Genomic DNA, 23347 nt, shown 5'->3' on the forward strand with positions numbered 1-23347 from the left:
TTCAAGAAGAGACAGAGGAGGAAGAAGTTAGAAGAGCTCATCATTGACCTAAAGCGGTAACACAAAAGAAGGGAGAGGCAGGCCCCAGTGGCGGCCGACTTTAGGGCAGAGTGGTAGTAGGGTGGGAGCAGGGATGGAGTAGAGGGGTGGCCGAGAAAAAAAAAGAAGAAAAAAAAAAACTTAACTTGCCTGCCGCCAGCTGCTTTGCCGGACTTCTGCTCCTCTTGTGGCTCCACTGCAGGCAGAAGCGCCGAGCCTCCCCTGCGGCCAATCCTGATGCTGCTCTCATGCATGAGAGCAGCTCCAGGATTGGCCTGAGCGCCAATCATTTACGCTCCCAGGGAGACTCTCTCTGCGGTCTCCAACACAGCAATGCAGATGCGTTTGAAGACAGCTTTCTGTGCATATGGGTTTGGCCGGCCTGAGATGGCTGGCCAAACCCACATGCTCACTGATAACAGTGCTGCCCACCACTCGCTCCCCTGACTGCCCACCTGCGATGGCCCCGCCCCAGGACACAGCAGATAGAAGTTACAAAAATTAAATGATAATAAACTTGTTTTATTTTCAACTTTTGAAGCGGCTGGCGGTGGGAGGCACTCCTCCGCCATAACCGAAGACCCACCACTAGCAGGCCACTGTGGGAGTAGAATGTTATTCGCTAAAAGGAAGGAAGGGATCATTTGAAAAACACAGACATCATAAAGGCCGACGCCAGTAGCAAATCTTTTTAGCTGGGTGATCTAGCTTTCTTGCAGAACTGATCGTACTATAATGTCATATAGTACAAACCTGATGACATTCCCATCTGAACATGTATATACCTGAATCCCAAACTATAAACTCTTTCATTAGTGCTGCAGTGCTTGGGTTTTCAATTTACAAAGGAGCAACACATGGAAATTGTACTTAAAAGTGTAGACTCCAGCAAGAGTTATTTTCAAAGAACACACATCAGGTTTCACTTACTCCTGGGCAATGTGAAGCAGCCCCTTGGGGTGGGATCCCAGCACTTGGCCACAGTCAAGATGATAGGCCTGTTGGAAGAATGACAGTATTAAAAACCTATGAAACAGATGAGTCGCACTTCTCATGTCGTCTCTCCTCCAAGGACGGGCCCCTCTCAAGTAAGAGTTCATCTGAGCTCAGAACAGAACAACTCCAAAACCTGTCAAAAGGACACGAAGCAAATAACACCAATCCAATCCAATCCAATCAATTCAATCTAATTTGCCCGTAAATTAAATGTTGTGCTTTCCCATCATCAACTACAGGGATCAGTTATCATTCTGAAACAGGGCCAGAAAGTGCTTCAAGCTAAACCATACAACTGCTACCATTAACAGGTACTTTGTGCTGCAGTCATCTACACCCCTTCCTGTATATCTCTTGCTCAACACATAGAGACATACTTCCAGCCAGGGTGCCTGTACAGCTAGGCCCAAGGTTGAGCAGGAGATGGAAGACCTGCTCTGTTCGTTAGAGGGTGTCATGGACTAAGGAGTACAGTAGTTACTACATCCATAAACTTTCCTTACGATTACTTTAGCCTGCCACGTATTTCAAGACATTAGGAATGGATCACTACGCAGATGATACTTGGATATTGCAAGAGAACAGGCGTAAACATAATTTCACTCTCAAGTACAGAAACTGTGTGAACAGTTAGCCATTTGCCTACTATTGAGCATCACCTTAAGAAAAGGCAAGACCAAAGTAAGGCTTGTAGAAGCGACGTGCTGGCTGTCCTACACGTCTCCTTTATTTGGGTCATCCTATTGTAAGCAATTAATGCCAAACACTTAAGGGAAGCAATTAATACCAATTAATCTAACGGGAAGTGAGAAAGGAACATCCTGTAATTTCTGGATTTCATAGCAATGAGTCATTTATAAAACCAACACTAGCTAATCACTGTTATTGCATACACTTTCCCCTTTCTCTATAAGTTGGGGGGAGGGGGTCTTCTCTGGTAAAAAAAAGGGACTGATGTTTTTCCCCCAAAGCGGCTGAGAGGCCCTAAGAGTATGTAATCTACAAGAGAGTGGGGAACCCAATAGACCCTTGGAGGCTTGGGTAATGTGATCTGTTATCAGGTAAAAAGTGCCTACAAGGGATTCTTTCTAAAAGGTAATAATCATGCATTTTTTAAAGTAAATCTCAATAAGCTCTAGCCAGTAGCTTATAATGAATTATTAGTCATGTTACTTCATAAATAAGACATGAATCCATCTTTATAATAATTAAAATTTAGAAAAAACAGTACAAGATGGGTGTATACTTATTGATGCACATATTTATGTGAATAGATGAATAGTTAAAAAGTACACAACACTTAATTCATATATCAACAGAGAAGTGACTAAGATTTGGCACTTTTTTACAGCATTTCTTACCTTTTTGACACCTTTATGATCACTCATTTCATATATCGTAAAACTGTAGAAACTGTCGCCTAATTTTGCAAGGAACAATTCCTATGATACAAGAAATTACAAAGGAAATGGGTGCAGCAGTCGACGTTTCAGTCTTTGATGTGAAGACATCTACAAGACCATCTTCAGGACAAAGTTTTTCATTAGTGGAATGGCCCTGGAAGGACTGAACTGTGGATAATATTTGATAAATCCAGGTGCTGTTGAATACAGTCTGATCCGTATAATCGATTTCACAGAAATCGTGATGGAGGAATAAAAACGCTCATCACATGGTCCACTTTATTTAATGAAACTCAGGTTTATGTTGAATGTAGTGCCGCCAGCAGTTTAATAATTTCTTGGAGAACTGATGTGGCTCCCAGTTCGAGTACACGCATTGCTTCTGACCGAAGCAGCAGCGTTACAGTAAACCTGAGTTCCATTAAATAAAGTGGACCACGTGATGAGTGTTTTTATTCCTCCATCACAATTTCTGTGACAAGAGTCTCTGTGAGGAGGGGAATAACGTATACAAATTGTTAAGCTTACTGTAGTGTCTCTTGTACCCTTATTCATTCAGCTCCTTTGTCCATTTACAGTCCGCACTCAATCCTTCTTACATGTGGGACTTTTCCCAAGCAAGAGGAAGCCTACTCCAACCCACATTAGTTAAAAACTTTCTTGGATACTGTTTAACTAAACTAAGCACCCACTCTGAAGCTGCATTCCCTTCATCATGCTCAAAGGAAGTATGATGTGTTGACCGCTGTTAATTAATTCATTATTAATATTCCATTTGTGTCAGTATTGCAGCCTGTGCCCGACCAAGATATTTTTGTATCTGACAGCATGGATTTGGGCTGCAGGAGTGTTAAAGAATGCAAGCGGGCTCACTGTGTGGTAGGAAGAGAACACATACTCTGTATGAGTTCTTGAAATGAAACTGGTGGATATTCTTGTGTAGTCAGACTGGCTTATTGACCCAAGTGTTCAGAGCACGTCTCGCATGTGCTGTACGGGGGTGCTGTTTCAAGTGAGCAGGAGGGCAGGATTCGTATTGTAGTTCTACTGTCGTGGAGGAGTGAGTGTGGCATAACAGTTATTGTATTGTGCGGGTTTACACATCCAGGATAGAAGGTTCTATTTTTGAGGCTAGTACCATGTACATATACATATTTGCTGGAAGAACCCAGCCCGTCCCAGCAGGAACCTGCGCGTGGTGCACTTGGCTTTGAAAATCATTCTCCTGTATATTGAAAGCCATTGGCTGCTGTTATCGCTGGTGAATTCTGAGCCTAAAGTGTATGAGTAGACTGGCCACAATATTATGCGCATGCTGAACTCTTTAGGAAATGGGTGAGTGAAGGCCAAGGTAGCATCTTTTAGCACAGTACTGCCAAGACAGATGACACCAACAAGGAGGTTGTATATTACTACCTTAAGCTGCCAGATCAAGGTCCCCACTTTGGCAGGAACAACTTAATCTACAACAAATTCAACTCTATTACCACACCCCTTCACCTACACTGAACGGTTTAAAATAAAGAAATGAATGCGACTATTTTATATTTTATAATATTATTTTATTATTTAACCTCTAAAACCCTTACCTGAATTCCACTTCTAAATGAAATTCAATGTAATTACTTTGAATTAATTTAAATAAATAACACAATTACCCTTGACTTAAACCTAATACCGTTAACAGAAATCCTTCATTAATTTACCTTTAAGTTAATAAAAAATAGCCTAACATAACCCTTGTGGAAACTTTAGCCCTTAATAAATTTAAAAGAAATGTATTTTACATAACTACCTATAGCCTTTAATTCTTTTACATTTGCAGGGATTAAAAATGTTACCCTAACTCTGTTGCTTTGATTTAATGGGAAATAATTAAATAATTAATCCTTATTACTAAATGATTTATTTGTAGCCAATTAGATTAGTAACCAACCTTATAGCAGATCCTAACATTTAATTCATTTTAATTACATAACCTTTTATTTAAATTACATAAACGGAAGTTAGTTTACATAATTACACATTATTTATTTGAAATTCGCAGGAATTAAAAATGTTACCCTAACTCGGTTACCTTAATATAATTGGAACTGAATTATATAATTAATCCTAATCACTATTTAATTTATAGTTAATTAAATTAGTAACCATACGCTAATCTTTTAGCAGATCCTAACCTTTAATTCATTAAAATTCAATTACGTATCCTTAACCTTATTCCTAAATTAACTTACATAAAATAAAACTGTTCACCCACTTCAATAATTTATTCAAATTAAATAAATGTAATGATATAATTAAAACTAACTTACATCTTAAAAAAATAAAATTAAAATAAATGACCCTTCACTTCTCAGTTCAATGAAAACACCACTAAATTAAAGTAAATTATATTGTGTGTAGGTACATCGATGTATTGGAATACGCTGTAGCAGCATCGTAGTAGTTAAGGATCACTCAACCAGGACTATCTTGGGAGGGACAACAAGATGCACCCCATAGGATTTCTCAACACGAATTTCCAGAAATTCCCATAAACTGAGCTCCTCAGACTTGCCTTAAATTGAGACTGAAACTATTGGGTGCATATTGTGAACCGTGCCTAAACCCATCCAAACGATTAAACAGTCCTATGCGTCAGCACTCAATGTTAACCCAAAAGGAATCTCAATGCTGCATGCACCAAACTCAAAATGAATAAAATAGTTTTGAAGTGAATGGACCAAGAGCTGAGAATGATGCTGTCTTGGTGTGAGACCACAGTGTTATCCTATGGTAGTTCTGGTCAGGTGCACAGCTGTTGGCCAAGGGAATTTGTGCAACAGTGCAGGATCTCGGCTTTGCGAGGGTTGCGTTTGAGGTGGTTTTGTGTTGTATGCCGCAGAGGGGTTCGGGCATCCAGGATAAAAGCACAAGAGAATACTGCACAATCCATAAAACCCTATACTTGTTCCCAAATGTCCTGTATTTAATAGCCTGCTCAAGCAGGTGTCTTAATCAGTCATGCAAGGAGGATCTCGAATTGCAATCTTTCTCCTGTGTCTTCCCAGGCAGGAGTTAACACTCAGCTTTCCATGAAACAAGATATCGCTGGCTGCTCTTGGCAGGGGCAGCGCTTACTGGTAATCTGTTCGCGAGCCAGAGTGGCATTGAAGCCAGGCTAATTACACATGGAAAATGAGTCACTCTTTGTTGTCCCTCAGGTAATTTCTTCAGCCTGAAGCTCATCACAAAGAAGCACAACGAACACAGTCTACAAAAGAGACAAAGAAATAGAAATTGCAGGGCCATTCTGGAACGGGTGAGTGGGCGGGCGTCTGAACCAAGCACAATAACACATTCACTGCCATAAGGCGTCAAGCACGTAAGAGGGATATGTTTAGGGCCATGCGGTGAAACCGAGCACTTTCTGTAGCAAGCACTAGCAGAATTTTAAGAAGCAATGTACATGACCCAACGATTAGATGTACAGAGATTCGAATGGCAAAGTTAGAGTCTTCTGGCGACAATGGTTATGCTCAGCGCACTAAGCCCTCCATTACGAATTGCCCAGATTGGTGCCCTTGGAGAACTATCTATTTGGGGAGCTCCATGTAGTCCAGTGTTCCAGGACTCAAGTTTTCCATGTTCTCAAACATTAAACGTAGTTTTCTGTGTGCAGATTCACACCCTAAAAAAATGAGGAAAGTAGAGGGCCCTGGGAACTGTCAAAGGCAGAGCGGCAGAGGCTGAGAGGAATGGCAGAGCCCGGGTCCATGCCTACATATGGTGGCAACAGGCAAACCTCCCCACCCCAAGGAAACCCCTCCATAGGCCAATGCGCCTGTATGCACAGGATGCCTTTTCTGACTCCCTATCTGAAACCGGAGGTGGTTTTAAACTCCTCAGCACTGGGAAACACTTGTGCAATAGGATCTGATGAATATGGCAGGTTATTCCCCAGTTCAAGGAGTTCAAGTTTTAATCCGTGGTAACTCATAGGGAGATACATGACAACATTGTTAATTCTAACTGTTTTATTTCTCCACGGAGTCCTTGGGGGTCTTATAAAGGGGGCCTAGTAGGAGATGACAAGTGTGACCCAACCTACTTACACAATAGGAGTTATTGCTCAGGAACAAGTTCTAGGTTAATGTCTGTTAGTGGCAGATTTAAGTGTCAAAAATGACAGGCAGGAATGGAAAAGGCTCATGTGTTGCTTCTTTATTGTAGGTTTCATTTCCGCTTCCCACACCCAATCTACGTTGCTTTCCGCCTGCACCTGTTTTTCATAAAATATATATTTTTTTATGAGAGTAAGCATGCAAATTGCTGTCGGTCTCTTCACCTTAAAAAAGCTCTTTCGTAATATTTCAATTTCATTTTTTTTTGCTTCCTGAAAATTGCACCTACATCATTTTATAGCCATGTGTGTCCGGTGGTACATGCCTTCACGATGATGTGGCCAACCACGTCAGCGCACCTTTTATTTTTATGCTGTTATATTTCAGTCACTTTTTATTTTTTTTTAACTTCCAAATCAATCTCAAGCAGGTATAAAAGAAAGCAAAAATGGCACCTGCGTCATTTGGAGGTCCACATGTCTGATGGCGCATGCGCATGCCTAGATGATGTGGCCCGGCTGCCTCAGCGTACCTTTATGTCAATATTACATGATTTTTTATTTTTATTTTTTAAAATTTTTGGAAGACCTTAATTGATAATGCATCGTACACATAGCCAAAACAAACGCCCGAAGGCTCCCAAAGGTATCACATAGCAATAAGGCAATGCTCGAAGGATCTAGTACAAAGATACTGAGGTCTAATTTTCAAAGATAAGTTCTGAAGGATAAACGGTGGCAGGATGTCACAAAACAGCACAATGGTTCCGGCATGAAGGATCAGGAGACTCATTCATACAGTGCACTAAAAATACCAGAACCAGCACTTTCCCATTGAAGAAAAACGTTTAAACCCAGAAGAAAAAGGAAAAAGAATAGAAGGCCCATAGAACAAAAAAGAAGTAAACAAAAACCCCCACCTCCCACCCCCAACCCTGCACCCCTGCAGCTGGCTACGGCCTACACCCCCCCCCTAGCAGTGTGCCTGTCGCCCATTAAAAGGAGTCCCGAAATATAGGAAGAAAGAAAAGGATTCTAACCTATAACTATAATAAAATGAAGAGAAGCGGAGGAGGAGCCCGCCACCAGTCCCCCGGCATCCCCATCCCATAGTCCAATATTAGCTCAGGATGTATTGTCCGGTGAAAAACAGCATTACTAGCATACAATATAAAAAGCACAGACTCGGCGCACTGCGTTATCCAAGAAATCAACACGCCCCACATCCAAGTTGGTCTGCAACGAGGAAACCATCAGACAGCGATAAGAAGCTTTCATCCCTGTCCCGTCTTCACTCTCCCCCCACTGCTAGCAGAAATAACCCAAAAAGGCGCGAACAGCAGTCCGGAAGGGGCACTTTGCTTCAAACACACAACCAAATCGGGAACACTGGAGTCCAACGTTCCCATGCTGAGCCAGAAATACACAACCCTCGTAGCATAAAGCGAATCCGAGCCAAGGGGAAAAGTCTCGATATCCAGCCCCTTCTGGAGCGATCCCCGGGTATCAGGGGGCAAGACGTGGGGAAAGGACTCCCGTCGTGATCGCAATCCGTGGGTCGTACTTCGGTCCGGGCAGACATCGTCCAGTGCAAAAACAGCCTCGAAGCCTGGAGTCCCAAAGCCATCACTATTGCGCGAGGCCGCCATCTAGTATGAGACAGACACGGGGCGAGAAGGATCACTGTGGTCCGGCAAGACCGCCATTTTCGAGCACCCCTGGGCAAACATTATTTCGTCAACCTTGCTGATCAGGGTTTGCGCAGAGTAAACCATTTCGTGGTGAAGGGAGACGATAGCCGCCAATAAATCGCCGTAGCCCTGATCACATCCACGCTCCCTGCCACTCATGTCACCTTGCACCACACGTCCGTGACCACTCCATGGCCCCAGCTCCTCAAGGTTGTGCGCCATTATGCACTTCGCGGTCTCAAATGGAAGCCCTCCAGGTCGGGGCAGGCTGCTCACAGGAAGCTTTAGGTCTACGCTTTGGAGAAGAGCAGTATAAGACCCAGAAAGCGGCCGTAGGCATTGTCCCGGAAACCAGCTGCCCTGTTTGAGATCAGTGAGGTGGATATTTCGGGAACCTCCCGCTGGTAGCGAGCCAGCACTCAGGCAGTCACTCAGCAATCCACATTAAGGGTTCCCGCAGTCATAAATGAACTCCAGATACAAGCGCCAGGCACAATCAACTCTGTACCTGTAGGCAAGTGGGGCGGGCGGTTCAAATTCGGCCGCGACTTCCACAAATGGTCCGACCGGTTCAGCACAGCTGCTGACGCCCGGTGTTGTTCGCTCCGCAGCCGGCTCCGGTGTCCACTCGAGGCCCCGGTCTCAGGGCCGATGCGGGCCTCAAACTTCAGTTGAACCTTTCTCCAGATTGCAAAGAGGCATGAGCTTCAGGATTTCCCTGCGGGCCGTCGGAGCATAACAGCTACCGCAATGTGCCTTCTCCACGCAGGATCGCCGGCAGGATAGTCACGAGGAAGGAGATGGTCCTCGGAGCCGAGGGACTACACGTCCGACACGATCGCCATCTTGGCTCCTCCCTCGATTTTTTATTTTTTAACTGTTGCCGAGGCTACACAGCATTTTGCTGATGCTGCACAGCATTTTGCTGATGCTGCACAGCATTTTGCTGATGCTGCACAGCATTTTACTGATGCTGCACAGCATTTTGCTGATGCTGCACAGCATTGCCAAAAGGCATTGCCCAAGTTGATAGGTTCCAAAGACGAGACTTATTGGTTTTGTCAATGCTTGTGCTATTATCCAGAGATTCTTTATGGCCTTTACAAATTAATGTTTTTGTATTTATCATGAGATTTGAGCCTTATAATCATGACCTTTTCTGTTCCCATTAAGGGTCTTCATGGTACAACAGTAAGAACTGGATTTTCTGCATGAATGCAACACATTCAAAGGAGTAAAGCTAAAGGATATTTGAAGAGCCTTGAGGCACCCCCTCAAAGGCATATGTGTTTGCCGATCCATTGAGGGTGGCAGCGCCCTTTTTTCTTGCCCAACAGCGATGCCCTGGGAGAAACATCCTTAGTTAGATACATGATCGGCGGCTAAATACTTACATCACCTTCTGCTTATTCACAGCGCGCTGCATTGCGCGTTTGCAGCTTATTATCATCAGCGCTGCCCTTTCGGTCGCGCTCACGTGACCACTCGTGACACCCGCCATCTTGAGCAGGGAAGGGCTGCGCTCCAGTCGATCGAGCGCTCCCGCCCCCTGCATGTACTTAAGGAGTTTCCTGCCTTAATCCGGTAAAACCTTATTTTAAACTTGCTCTCCCCTGAGGCGGAAGCCGGGGGATCTCTCTTCTATCCCTGTGTTAGTAACTTTTAATAGCGCATTTTACACTGTTGTGGTAACTGTCTGTTCATTGGGCGGTAACCTTTATACATGTATTTTTAAATACATGATCGGCGGCTAAATACTTACATCACCTTCTGCTTATTCACAGCGCGCTGCATTGCGCGTTTGCAGCTTATTATCATCAGCGCTGCCCTTTCGGTCGCGCTCACGTGACCACTCTTGACACCCGCCATCTTGAGCAGGGAAGGGCTGCGCTCCAGTCGATCGAACGCTCCCTCCCTTCCCGCCCCTTTCATGTATAAAAAGAAAGACATTTCCCGTCCGCGCAGCGGGCGGGCGCAGCGGGCGCGCCGGCGGCGCGCCGGAGGCGCGCCAGAGGCAAGCCCGTCTGCGCCCGTCCGCGCCGGGACCGGGCCCAGGGCCACAAATCCTGCCAAAAATTTATCGGCAAGTATCATAACATATTCCAGACATACTTTACTTGCCTTATGTCCACCTGACACATCTAATTGTCTAAAAAGGAACCTCTCAGATATTCACAAAGACACGACCATCGTTTGTCCTCACTGCCTCTACTCCATCCCCCTTCCCCCTCCCCTTCAAACCGTGGGCACTCCAAATAACTATGATGCAGGTGGTACTACCTCTATAGCTCTTATCAATGCCCGGTCTCTTGGGAAGCACAGGCAGGAAATATTTGATCTCATTACTGACTATTCTCTCGACATTTTGTTCATCACTGAAACGTGGACTGATGAATCCTCACAGCCAGACCTGGTCATCGCTGTGCCACCAGGATTCAAGGCCTACTGTCAGGATAGGCCCAAACAAAGAGGGGGTGGGCTGGCCATAATTGCCAGAGACACATACCCGGTTAAAACTACCGTCATTCCTTCCACCGCCTGTGAGGTCATGCAATTTTCTATCAACATTTCTCCCTCATTTAACTTTAAGGGAATGCTAATATATCGGCCCCCGGGATCAAAGACTACTTTTCTGTCCAGCTTAAACTCCATAATGGAATCTGTAGCTACAGAAACCACCTTCACAGTCCTCGGTGACCTGAATTTTCATCTAGACCTAGATCACTTAGCCGATTCTGTTGCTCTCACCTCTGACCTAGGCAATCTAGGGTTAAAACAGCTTGTCATGTCCTCCACACACCAAGCGGGCCACATTCTGGATCCTATTTTTTCCAACTTAGAAGGACTCCAAATCACCAGCATTCTGCCCATGCAGTGGACAGACCACTTTGCAATCTTTGCAAACATTGCTACTCGCAATGATTACAATAACAATTCCCAATCGGTTCCTAAACTACCGTTTAAAGACTGGAAAAACATAAATCTAGAAAATTTCAAGTCTACACTCATACAAACTTGTCCAGATTTCGTTGATGACCCCAATATAGCTCTCCAGCAATTATACGACTGGATTGGTCAGGCATCCCACCAATCAGCCCCTTCCAAGGAACATTCCAGCAACCGAGCTAAACCCTCCGCTCCTTGGTACAATGACAAACTTAGGACACAAAAACAGATAAACCGCAGCAAGGAGAGAACCTGGAGGAAAGATTATGATGCTGTCAGTAAGTCTAACTATAGGGAAGCCGTTGCCCTTTATAAAAATATGATAGTGCAGGCCAAAAGAGAATATTATACGGACCAAATCGAGCAGGCCAGGAATTCTAGTAAACAACTATTCTCTATTACTAAAGCTCTATCAGGCAACTCACCGGACCTCACGCCTCCCCCGTCACAATCTCTCTGTGACGCTTTGGCATCTTTTTTCTACACCAAGGTAGATGACATCTACCAAGCATTTTCTTCCAAATCACTTTCTGTAGCCACATCTTCCGTCACCTCCTCCTTAGTTAATGTTTTTCCGTGCTTTCAATCAGTTACCCAGGAACAAATAAAAAACACATTGCTGACCATTAAATCAGGTTCACCCCTCGACCCTTGTCCCCTATCTGTCCTCAGACCAGCTTTAGAAGTCATCCTGCCGGCTCTCACACATGTCTGTAATCTGATACTGCGGTCAGGCCAATACCCTAATTCACTCAAAAACACGCTACTAAAGCCTCTGTTAAAAAAACCTTCGCTCGATAAAAATGAGCTGAAAAATTATCGACCAATTGCCAGCTTACCGTTCATTGCTAAGACCATCGAAAAGATCATGAACATCCAGATCTCTGAGTTCATCGAGGATCACCAGCTCCTGGACGATACACAGTTCGGGTTCCGAAAATTTCACGGGACTGAGACCGCCCTGATTAAAGCCGCGGATGACATCAGGGAGATTAGGGACCAAGGTGGCACTGCCATATTGGTTCTGTTGGACCTTTCAGCGGCTTTTGACACGGTCGACCACAGCATCTTGGTCGGCCGTGTCCAAGGATTTGGCATCTGTCACTCTGCCAAAAACTTAATAGCCTCCTTCCTTGCCAATAGAACGCAGGCGGTCATCCTAGGACCCTTTCAATCAGCACAACTCTCCGCCCCCTGTGGTGTCCCTCAAGGCTCATCCCTTAGTCCGACACTTTTTAACATCTATGTGTCGGACCTAGCTAAGACTATCAAAGCTCATGGGATGAGCCTTACCTCGTACGCTGATGACACCCAACTAGTGCTGGCGATCAAGGGTGACGGAGAGCAAGTAGCTGAAAAATTTAAGAAAGGGCTCCTAGATATAGGAGACTGGATGGAAACCAATTGTTTAAAGCTGAACTCAGAGAAAACTGAGGTGCTTGTCTTCGGTCCTTTGTCCCCAGCCTGGTCCACCAGATGGTGGCCAGAGACCTTTGGTACCCCTCCCACACCGACCTCGAAGGTCAGGAATCTGGGGGTTATCTTCGACGATGGTTTGAACTTTATGGATCACGCCAATAAGACAGCATCCACAGCGCACCTAAAATTAAAAATGATTCGCAAAATTCGTCCATTTCTACCCGAACCTGCGATTAAGACACTGGTCTCGGCTCTTGTCCTCTCATCCCTGGACTACTGTAATGGTTTATTTCTTAATGCGCAATCTCGAGTCACCACAAAACTTCAAACTATACAGAATGCAGCAGCCCGTCTCATCACCGGCAAAACAAAGTTTGAACCTATTGCCCAAAACATAAAAGACCTGCACTGGCTGACTGTACAAAAAAGGATCCTCTTCAAGGCTCTCTGTATAGTCTTTAAATCAGTTAACAATCAAGGACCACATTTTTTGAGAGACAAACTTCAATTTTACAAACCGACAAGAGCTTTACGCTCCGCCACTCTTAATCAATTGTCTGTTCCACGCACCAAAACAGTGTCCTGGGGAGACCGTCGCTTTCTTGTGGCTGCCCCCAGACTTTGGAACACCTTGCCTCTCAACATCAGACGGAGTGCTACGCTGTTTCAGTTTCGTAAACTCCTGAAAACCTGGCTGTTCTCCCATTAACCATGCTTAACTGTCATCCTGTTCATTCTTTTCTCCTGTCCATTCTTTCTTCCCACCCTTCAATAATGGTTTTAGCGCCTTGACGCCTAAGGGTATAAGTAGCGCTTTACAAGTGTCAAAAATAAATAAATAAATAGAAAAGGCTTTCTCTTGCCCGTGGACTCAAAACACGCCATTTATTCGTGCGGGTGCTATCAAAAACAAACCACATATGTACTACAGGCAGATGCTAAATTTGACTAGAGGAAGTATGATCAATAAAATAAATGACATTGAACGTTTCTACAGCCAGTGCCAGCAGGGCTAGGCCAAGGGAAACACTCCCTGGCAGGCCAATACAAAGCATGGCATTGACTGAACGGGGGTGTAGAGATGCTAAAGGAAGAGCCAACACCTGTATGGACTACCTGGAAATGATAGTATGGATGGTAAACAGCCCTCACAATAAAGCCGTCACCCGCATGAAATTACAGCGCGGTTGTTACAACGACCACGTTGTAACAATGCATACCGTTACCCCGCAAGTCGTAACAACGACTTGCAGAGGGGGAGAAGGTGTTGGATTTAAAATCCAACACCTTCCCTACTGTCCACACAGACTGGAGTTGGAATTGGAAATTATACTATTTTAACATGAAGCACCCCCCTCCGCAAGTCGTTGTTTCGACTTGTGGGGTAATGGTATGCATTGTTACAACACAGTTGTTTTAACAACCACGTTGTATTCACATATGGGGTGACGGCATGCGTGAAAAGAAGGCGTATTCAGTATGGATATATGAAAGAACATGTGGGCTCTGGCTTGGTGAGGGTGACCGTGGATGCTCCCTCTGTCTGGGGTGTCTACACAATACACTTTCCTGTTGGGATCTTGTCAGTCAGATTTCGTTTTTAAAGGATACAACCCCCACACAGGGTGGCGTGCTTCATTTTCGGGGTTGCACCTTCGTCAGCAACAAACTGGAGAACAGCAGTTTCACCAGAACTCTTGGAGTCTTTTTTGTTTGCTTAGGGAAATGAGGGTTTCACCATGGAAACATTAAAACTGCATTATGATGATAAAAAAGAATCAATTTAATGAATGTGCTATTTGCTGCCCTTCCTTATGCAAGGTTAAAATCAACGCAGGGGTGGGAGAAGAGAATATACTATTATGGTTTCTTCCCCACAACCCTATTAAGGTGAACATGTGAGGACTAATGAAAAGACAAGCAGCTGTGCTTTGCACCAAATGCAGTTAATGCAGAAGAATTGCATAGGAAGCCAAATATATTGAGTAACTGTAACCTAATTTCAAGGGATCAACAGCATGGCACGCAAGGTAAGTATATAAATGGATGAAAAATCTGAAGATGTCAACATGGACTGGGGCATTGTGGGTGTACATCATAAGGAGGCGGATATACCCACCAACTAGTTGACACAAGAACGGATGGATTGGGGGTGGAATGGGAGGCAAATAGGGATAATGCTGGGCCAACCATTAGATGGTCCAATAATGCACAGCATGTGAATCCAGAAAAGATGTTGCAGCAAAAACAAGAGTTCCAGAGGTTAAATCATTGTACCTAGAATGTCTGCTGTCAAATCTGAAGACACAGCACATTAATGGCAGATGAGATGCCAAACTGTACAGTCCGCGAGCTACAAAGATCTTAGGCGAGGCTTTGAAAAATATTACCTTAGCCAAACTAACAAAATTGATTAGAGAACAGTTTTCATATGAACCTGATTGGTGAACAGTTTATCTGTGACACAGTATGGTAAAGTGAGAATTGGGGCAAAGTACAGGGTGCAGCATGTGTCGCAATACAACACGTTAACATGTGGTGAAGAGCAACATGTGATGAAAGGCACAGTAGTTAGCTAAGAAGGAAAGTCTGCAGAACAAAGCTTGAAGCACTGTGCATTAGTGTATAGTTTCGTGAAACCCAAAGGGTGTAGCCGCATGCGGTGTGTGGCAGGGTACATTGTCTGACTGGTGGTGTACAGATTACAGTGAGGTCAACAGAACCAAGTGGAGTACAGGGTGCAGTGTAGGCAAGGCACAGGTCTTACCCAGGCTTGTGGACAATCTCTCGCAGGACTCGCACAGCATCGTCATTGCTCATGTTCTCAAAGTTGACATCGTTTACCTGCAGAAGAGGAGGAGACAGCATTTAGTACACACTGATCATTGCATTCACCATCACTCGGCGAGTAGAGGCACCAAATTCTGTGAGACGATCCATGCGCAGAATGAGTCTAAACCTTTCTCTTGAATCAGCTGATTGAGTGCAGACCTTGACTATTGGTGGTCTCCATTGTGTCAGAACCCACTTATAATATCAATGTTAGTGTACTGAAAAATACCACATACATCATGCTTCAAGGTGCATTGGAGGCAACCACAAAGACAAAACAAATGCAAGAAAACAATACATTCAACATGACCTTGGGTGCAACAAATACTACTTGACTATGTCTGAGAAAGGCACATCCCTTGCTTTCAAATAACACGTTCGATGAGGTGCCTTGCTTACATTTCTGGATCTCGGTCTTTGTGTTTAGTATGAAGTGCATCTTTCTGTCTGATTTCATTATGAAAATGCAGCCTGATCCTGGGTCATGAAAGAATCCCACTATTAGCAGTAGCAAAGGTGCAACCGGTCAGTCCTGGCAGTTTGCACATAGCGTATGTTGCCAACTGCAGGCACAGATGTTGGTGCAGCAACTCTCAGCACACAGTACACGGTGCTCCCAAATAAAATGTGGTTTACGAAAAGGCTTTACAATGCCCTTCTATCCTGGAAGCACACGAGTACCTGCAGCAGCATGTCCCCAGGTTCTATCCTTCCGTCTGCTGCCACAGCACCACCCTTCATGATCGAGCCAATGTAGATGCCGCCGTCTCCTCGCTCGTTGCTCTGTCCGACGATGCTGATCCCCAAGAAGTTATATTTCTCTGCAAGAGCCGCAAACAGAAACAACATTAACAAAGGAATGAGAGTAGGCTTCAGAAAAACTCAAATGCAGCAATAGAAACCCACCCAACAAAAATCAACTAAAGAGGTCATAAACCCACTGATCTCTCCAAAACATATGTTCTTTATAGAATGAAATGCACGGCCAATCAGAGCCCATCAGTCAGAAGAGCAAAACAGATACAGTTAGAAGCTCAGATGATATAGGTGGCGCTCTGGGGCGGGTTCCTTAGCATGGTCTAGATTTACTTACACTTGCAAACTAAGAACTGTATTAACACCGTCTTGAGGGGTGGTACCCCACTAAAGATGGAAACTGGAGTGTTGGTCTTCTTACAGACTTGTAGAGCACAGCAGAACAAGTATGTAGTAACAGTGTGGCCTTAAATGCAGTTCACTGTGGCTTTCTAGCACAGCACAGATTTCTCCCTTTTAGCTACCTGGAAAGGAGAGGAGCAGGGACTCAAAGAATTAGCTACTCATAAATTAAGTTGTAGCAAAACTCAGGGGGAGTGAAAGGACTGCCCAGCTTCATGTTGCCAACCTGTAAGTTTCAGATGAAGCAATGCCTCCCTTGAGAAGTGTTGGCACCAGACTGGGTTACAGCGGGAGCAGAGGTCAGGCCCCCAGCAAGGCTTTGGGGGTGCTTAAATGGTTAGCAGAGTATTTAACTGGAAGCAAAGGGAGGGGAAAGGTGAATGGAGACCTCTGTGCATTTATGCACTATCAGAAATTATGCTGATGCTCTACAAATTCGAAGACCATATACAAGTCTTGTACCAAGTGTAGTTGGGTTGCATCTTCAAGGATACCTGGGAGGTGTTCGGCTATATCTGCAATCTTCAGGGAGACCACACCATGCAGAGTTAAATTACCTGCACAGCCAGTAATGTCCATGTCAACTACGGATGGCAGATTACCAGTCTGTGGTCTGGTGAAAGATGGATGATGCAGAAACACCCAATGTGGCTCTAAACAATGGTCTGATCTACTTCTTTGTTTAGTTAAACCAACTTAAGCAGAAAAACAGTTCAAAATAAAACAGAATGTTCAAAAGATTCAACTGTTTCCAATCTGGTCAAAGGGCAACATATTTGTTGTCCTTCCACTAGTTCTCTTTTTTTATTATAGCATGTTTTTCACACCCCCCACACCCTATTTTTGCATCTAAATAGGATTGTGAAGCCCTGGATCACAGAAAAGGAAAATAATGTAAAATATTTACATTTGAGATTAGTTGTAGAAGAAAGAGCAGTTTATTTGCTTGAACTACGAAATGTAATGGTTTGATCTGTCGTCTATCTATAAGTGCGCCACGTATCAAATGGTATTCCTATCAGTTCATATCGAAGTATAATTCATGGAAGTCATTTGTTCATCAGAGGCACCTCAGGGTTTCAAGTTTGAAGGACCTCCAGAGCTCGGAAGAATCTGATCACTCTTTTTTCCGGCTCACCCATTGAAAGAGAGAGTTGGAGCAGTCCCTCTCACCCGTACAAACCCTGGAAACAAAGGTGCCACGCGGTGGTAAAGGAGTATGTAGTACTCACCCATATTTAAAGTGACCGTGATGATATTGAGCGACATGGTGGAATCAGTGATGCTGCTGAACGAGGAGGACTGCAAGAGAGGACAGCGTTGCATTAGAAAGGATGCTGAAGGGTGAATATGTAAGTGTAGGTTGACAACAGACCAATGCAGACATTCCACCCCTGCCCAGAAGCAGGCTTCTGCAGTAACCTCTTGCAACTGTGGTCAATGAGGACCATGACAGGTAAAGGCATCTCCTACACCAAGCAAAGGCTCAAAACAATGATACAGAATGTCACCCTATAACAAAACTCAATACACACTGACATCACAGTCAAACACTCAAGCAACATTAAAAATGTGAGAAAAACAATGAATGGTATCTTTACTCTCTTGTAACCCTACACCCAGATCCTCTTGACATGAGGTGAGAATTTAACATTAAACTCTAGATACAGTACTGACTAAAAGAATTGATCTTTTTGCTGTCCCAATTGGTTGAAAATAAAAGTTACGTGCATGTCACATCGTACCCGTTCTATGCGCGGGACCTTCGGTTTCCGCCGGCGTCGCTTGTGCCTCCTCAGCCGCAAAGCGCCACTCTGCTCGGTTGAGCTGCTAATCCTGGAAGAAGAGATGATAAAATGCAAGGTTAGAGAAGGTAATGGCCTAGTTAATAGGTGAAAGTGAGTACGGGACAGCTGTGCTAAGATTGTGGAAAGGATGAGTTACCATAAGCACAAGAGTGGGGCAACCGGGCAGGTTGCTGCTCAACTGTCACACAGCATGTATCAAAATAATTCGAATCAGTGACACATAGCGAACATGGAGTGCAGATCTACTGTTAGGACACCGTTCTCACCAAGCGACTTAAGGGAATAGTTTATCACTCTACAGGCCAAACAAAATGTTTGCGTAAAGAAAGGCCTTTAAGCGATAGGTCAAGTGACGAACCACTCAGCCTAGCACACACACACACCGGAACATGGAGTACACTAGTCCAGGGCTTTAAGTGGACCGGGTCTCACCGGTGCTGAGCACCAGCAGTTTTTTAAAAGGGGTCTCGAAACGGGTCTCTATCGGGCTCTGTTTTGTGCCCTGGCAAAGGCGGTCCATTTTTCCCCGGACTGCAGTGATAGCAGGCACATCGATGCGCACACTGCTCACTTCTCACTAGTGGAGAAGTTCCGGCATGACGTCATGCCAGGTGAGAGTTCTAGGGGAAGGGAAATCCTTTAAAAAGAGTCTTTTCTCACTGGATTTCCTTTCTCTTTTTGAAACTCAGGAGAAGCAACATTGTCGTGGTGTCACCAGGCCTTAAGTGGAAGCTTTTTCAATAATATATCAAGCCATAATTGCTGCTTATTTATCTTATGCAACTAACAACCATTGACAAAGCCAATAGTCCTGACTTGTTGTAGGTAAGATGTTACTTGTTGTATCGTATATCTGGATGCAATGACAGAAATGGTGAAAAACCAGTCGGGCGGCACACTATGCGAAGCACAGATTTTTAGCTTACATGTGTTTAAGCCACACCCTTAATTACACTGGCCACGTCCCTTTGAGAGACCCCCTCCAGTTTTTTCATCCCACTTAAAGGCCTACACTAGCCTGCCTGAGGCCCCAATATAGGTACAGTATTCAAAAGAGTGGGAACCCAATATACCCTTGCAGGTTGGGCAATAAAGTTTTCAAAGGAAAGAGGGATTACCTACAAGGGATTTTATTTATCTAGAACGTTTGAAGTTGTTTGAAAAACTATTTGAAATCACACCGCAACAGTGGTGGACAGCAGAGTCAATCAATAGAAGAATTAAATATAATCACAATTATCAATTAAAAATGAACAGTGAATCATACACGGGGCAACAAAATATCTTTCAAAAAAGCATTCCTATATTTAATATATGTATATTTTTAAAAATATTATCAGGGAAAAAGCAACAAAACATAGTATGTAAGGTGACGTCAAATAACCTATACAATATACTATGTTGACATCTTCTCTATGTCATTTAAAACAATCAATGTTATACAGAGAAAGATGCTTGAGTCGATGTTTCGGTCTGTCAAGGGAATAAAACCGTCCGACCATCTTCAGGATAACAGGTTGACTGTAGCTCCAAAAAGGTTTAATGATGGACTGTAACCTGTAACTTCTGTTTGGCAGGTATATCAGTTCTGGTTATTTGGATAAAGATTGAGAATGTAGACCTGTAGCTGTGATTAAAACAGGTTTTGAATGTCAGTACAGCTATCAACTAGCGACACAGCTTTAGTCGGTGCCGTTAATGTTGTAAATCGGTATTCAGACAAGTGTAGCCTTCAAAGATAGACGGTTTAGTCGAACGGGTGCACTCCAATTTGCCGTGGCGTAAAGTCTTACGCCACGGCAAATTGGAGTGCACCCGTTCACGAAGACACGACTAAACCGTCCATCTTTGAAGGCTACACTTGTCTGAATACCGATTTACAACATTAACGGCACCGACTAAAGCTGTGTCGCTAGTTGATAGCTGTACCGACATTCAAAACCTGTTTTAATCACAGCTACAGGTCTACATTCTCAATCTTTATCCAAATAACCAGAACTGATATACCTGCCAAACAGAAGTTTTCCAATATAGGTACAACATCTCTCCACTGGTAGCACGATTACTGTAGCAACAGACACTCTGGGTGGTCAGCAATGCCGCTAAAGGGAGGAGGTTGGTTATATTTCATAAAATCATACAAAGCTCCTACAATGATGAGAGTTGACAAGTTTATTGTTAAAGTAATGAATGCAAAAGGTAATTGCTGCACTTCCCTAAGCAGGTGAGAGACATTAGGTTTTGCTGTGCCTGGACCTGGACCTGGTATGGATTTAGTGCTTCTGACAGGTTTCTGTTTGCCAGCACTTGGAGTCATACCTGCCCACTTGTCCTGTGCCAATAGACCTCTTTCAGCAAGGCTTGGATTCTTTTTTTTATCCAACTGCACTTTGGCTGCTGAAAGTGTTGGGACTTGTGGTTCCATTTTTTCCCATATGGGCTTGCATGTTACAGAAGCCAGGGGGCCATTGGCTAGAAACACAGAAATGGCTGAAGGTGACCGACCTGCCATGAGACTGCCTGGCAGGTATAGAACTGGCGGTTCACCGCCTGCCGGCCATGATACGCGCCCACCCCCCCACTAGGTGCGGTACAGCCCTCATGACCCATACTCTGCCAAGACTGACTATAATTCTGCTAATGTAAGGAGCATATTAGTAATCACCTAAAGTGACCTAGAATGGCATTTCAGATACAGTCCAAAGAACACAAAGTAGAGGAGGTAAATAACCTTCAAATCCTGTTATCATCACAACGACTGCTTGTGAAGTGGGAGACATTGTCCCCCTTTCTGGACAGACACTGACTGACAGACACCTGGGAGTAAGGGTGGGGATTCTGTTAAACTGGGCTGGGAACCGGAGATGTAAAGTAATGATGTTGACTGTAGAGTAATCAGGGAGTTGCCTGGTCTCATCCTTTCTTCTACACAACAAACGATGCCGCCGCGCAGGGAGGGTGAACCTATACAAGGTGTGCAGAGTAGCGTGCCACCTGTAGAAATCTGTGTAGACTTCCAACTGAATCTGTTTCTACAGACACTGTTCTTTTCTTAGGTTGCTGATGGGGATCCACTTCAGAGCATAGCGCCCACTATTCTTATGGCTCCAAGTGGAACTATACGCCACACCAAAGGAGAGCCAGTTCAAATCGGTTGAAAGGCGTGGCACAGAGGGCAGCTACCCAGAGCCCTCGCCTTCCAAGGGTCCTTTGGTAAAGTGACCTCTCTCTCTCTCTGTACTCTCTTCCTCTCTCTCTCCCTCTCGGTCTGTCTCACCTCTGCCTCTCTCTCTAGCTGCCTGCCTCTGGCTCTCACACCCACACTTACTGCTCCACTATCTATCACTCTAAGTGGCTTTCTCTACCTAACCTATCTCTTGCTCTTTGACCTTTCTCTCACTACCCAACCCAACCCCACTCCCCTCCTCCTCTTCAGTATAACTTAGTTCACCTCACCTAACCCTCTCTCTTCCTTGCCTATCTCTGTTCTCCTACCACCAGCCTATCTCTACTTTACCACTCTCTAACTTACAAACCACTGCACTCACACCCTTCTGCATACCTCCGGTAGTGATCGTCTCTTCTCTCAGACTGTCTCCATGTCACATCTCTCTCCCATCCGGTCTCTCCGCTTCATTGTCTCATTTCTTTCACCTTCGCTCATTTCACCTCGTCTACCTCATTCCTTCTTCTTTACTCTATTTTCCTACTTCTACTTCTCTCTGTAACATCCCCAATCTAGACACCGGTCAACTTCACCAGCCCTCAAATGCACCTCTCTCAAACTCCCTTTCAACCTCATCTCTCTACTACTCCCTGTGCCTCCCTCTAAAACTCTTCCCCCACTCTGCCTCAACTCTCTCTCTTCACAAATCACTGCTGTTTCCATCTCTCCTCTGCATCGCTCCTCCTTATACCTGGCCTCTCTCTACCTATCTCTCATTACTTCACCTCTCTCGCTCTCTCCATTCTTCTATAGAACTTCTCTCTCTACCACACTCACTACTCTCACTACTGCATCACTCTCTTCCTCACCCCCTCCCTTACTCTTGCTACTTAGGATCTCTCTCAATATTTAGCCTCTCAAATAACCTTAGAATTCATTCGCTACCTCACTTCTCCACCGGGCTCTTCTTTATACATTTCCTCCATCTATACCTCCTCACCGTACTATTTTCTTTACACCTCATTCCTTACCTTAAACAGCTTTTCACTATAATTCCCTCCGCTCTCATCTCTCCTTTTATTTCTTCTATTTCAGTTCCCCCTATCCCACTTCTCTCTTCTTCTCTCTCTTTAAGCATTTCTCTGCCTCATTTCTGTCTATACTGCAACCTCTCTACCTCTGTATCAACTTCACCTCGAGCTCTGTATCAACTTCACCTCAGGCTTTATATCACCTCCCCTCCCCTCCCCCTAGGTCATCTCTTTTCATCTCTTTTCGCCCTAGGTCTCTTTTGCCCTAGCTTACTCTAAAACCTTACTTTTCACCCCTACTTTTTATTTCACTTCCTATCCCTCTATTTTTGGACCTCTCTGTATCTTACTTTCTAGCTACCCATCCGTTTTCTCTTTATTACCTTATGTGTCTCCATACCTCCCCTACCTCATCTCTATCACCCTTCTCCACTACTTCATCTCTCTCGCGATAGAAGTCTATTTACATCTCTGTCTTTTTCCGGTCTCTTGCCCCTTTGTCTTACTATTATCTCATTCAGGAACACAATTCTATATGCCCTGACCATAGGCCATCAAAGTACATAACTGTACATAAGATACGCCTGTCCTCTCAGGCCTTCCTATACTTACACAGGTGTAAAAACACATCATGGTCTTATGTTCTTCTAGACAAGGGAGACCATGCGAGGATTTTACAGGACCAGAAGTATATGATGTTCTTGTGCCAGCATGACCATATTTTCTAACAAGAAACCTGGTGAAAAGTGTGAA

At 44.4% G+C, this 23347-nt stretch overlaps 1 protein-coding gene across 4 annotated transcripts in view; it reads right to left on the reverse strand.

Moving 5' to 3' along the window:
• The window catches only part of DVL3 (dishevelled segment polarity protein 3), a 393303-nt gene that overhangs the window by 16054 nt on the left and 353902 nt on the right, over positions 1-23347 (reverse strand). For all 4 annotated transcript variants that reach the window (XM_086944462.1, XM_086944463.1, XM_086944464.1 and 1 more), the window contains 5 exons: positions 18335-18425; positions 17822-17891; positions 16113-16252; positions 15367-15443; positions 970-1037 (listed from right to left, as the gene is read on the reverse strand). In XM_086944462.1, coding sequence (XP_086800588.1) covers positions 970-1037; positions 15367-15443; positions 16113-16252; positions 17822-17891; positions 18335-18425 — 446 coding nt within the window. The remainder of the gene's footprint in view (positions 1-969; positions 1038-15366; positions 15444-16112; positions 16253-17821; positions 17892-18334; positions 18426-23347) is intronic.

This window comes from Lissotriton vulgaris, chromosome 11 (assembly GCF_964263255.1).
Source record: "Lissotriton vulgaris chromosome 11, aLisVul1.2, whole genome shotgun sequence".
NCBI lineage: Eukaryota > Metazoa > Chordata > Amphibia > Caudata > Salamandridae > Lissotriton > Lissotriton vulgaris.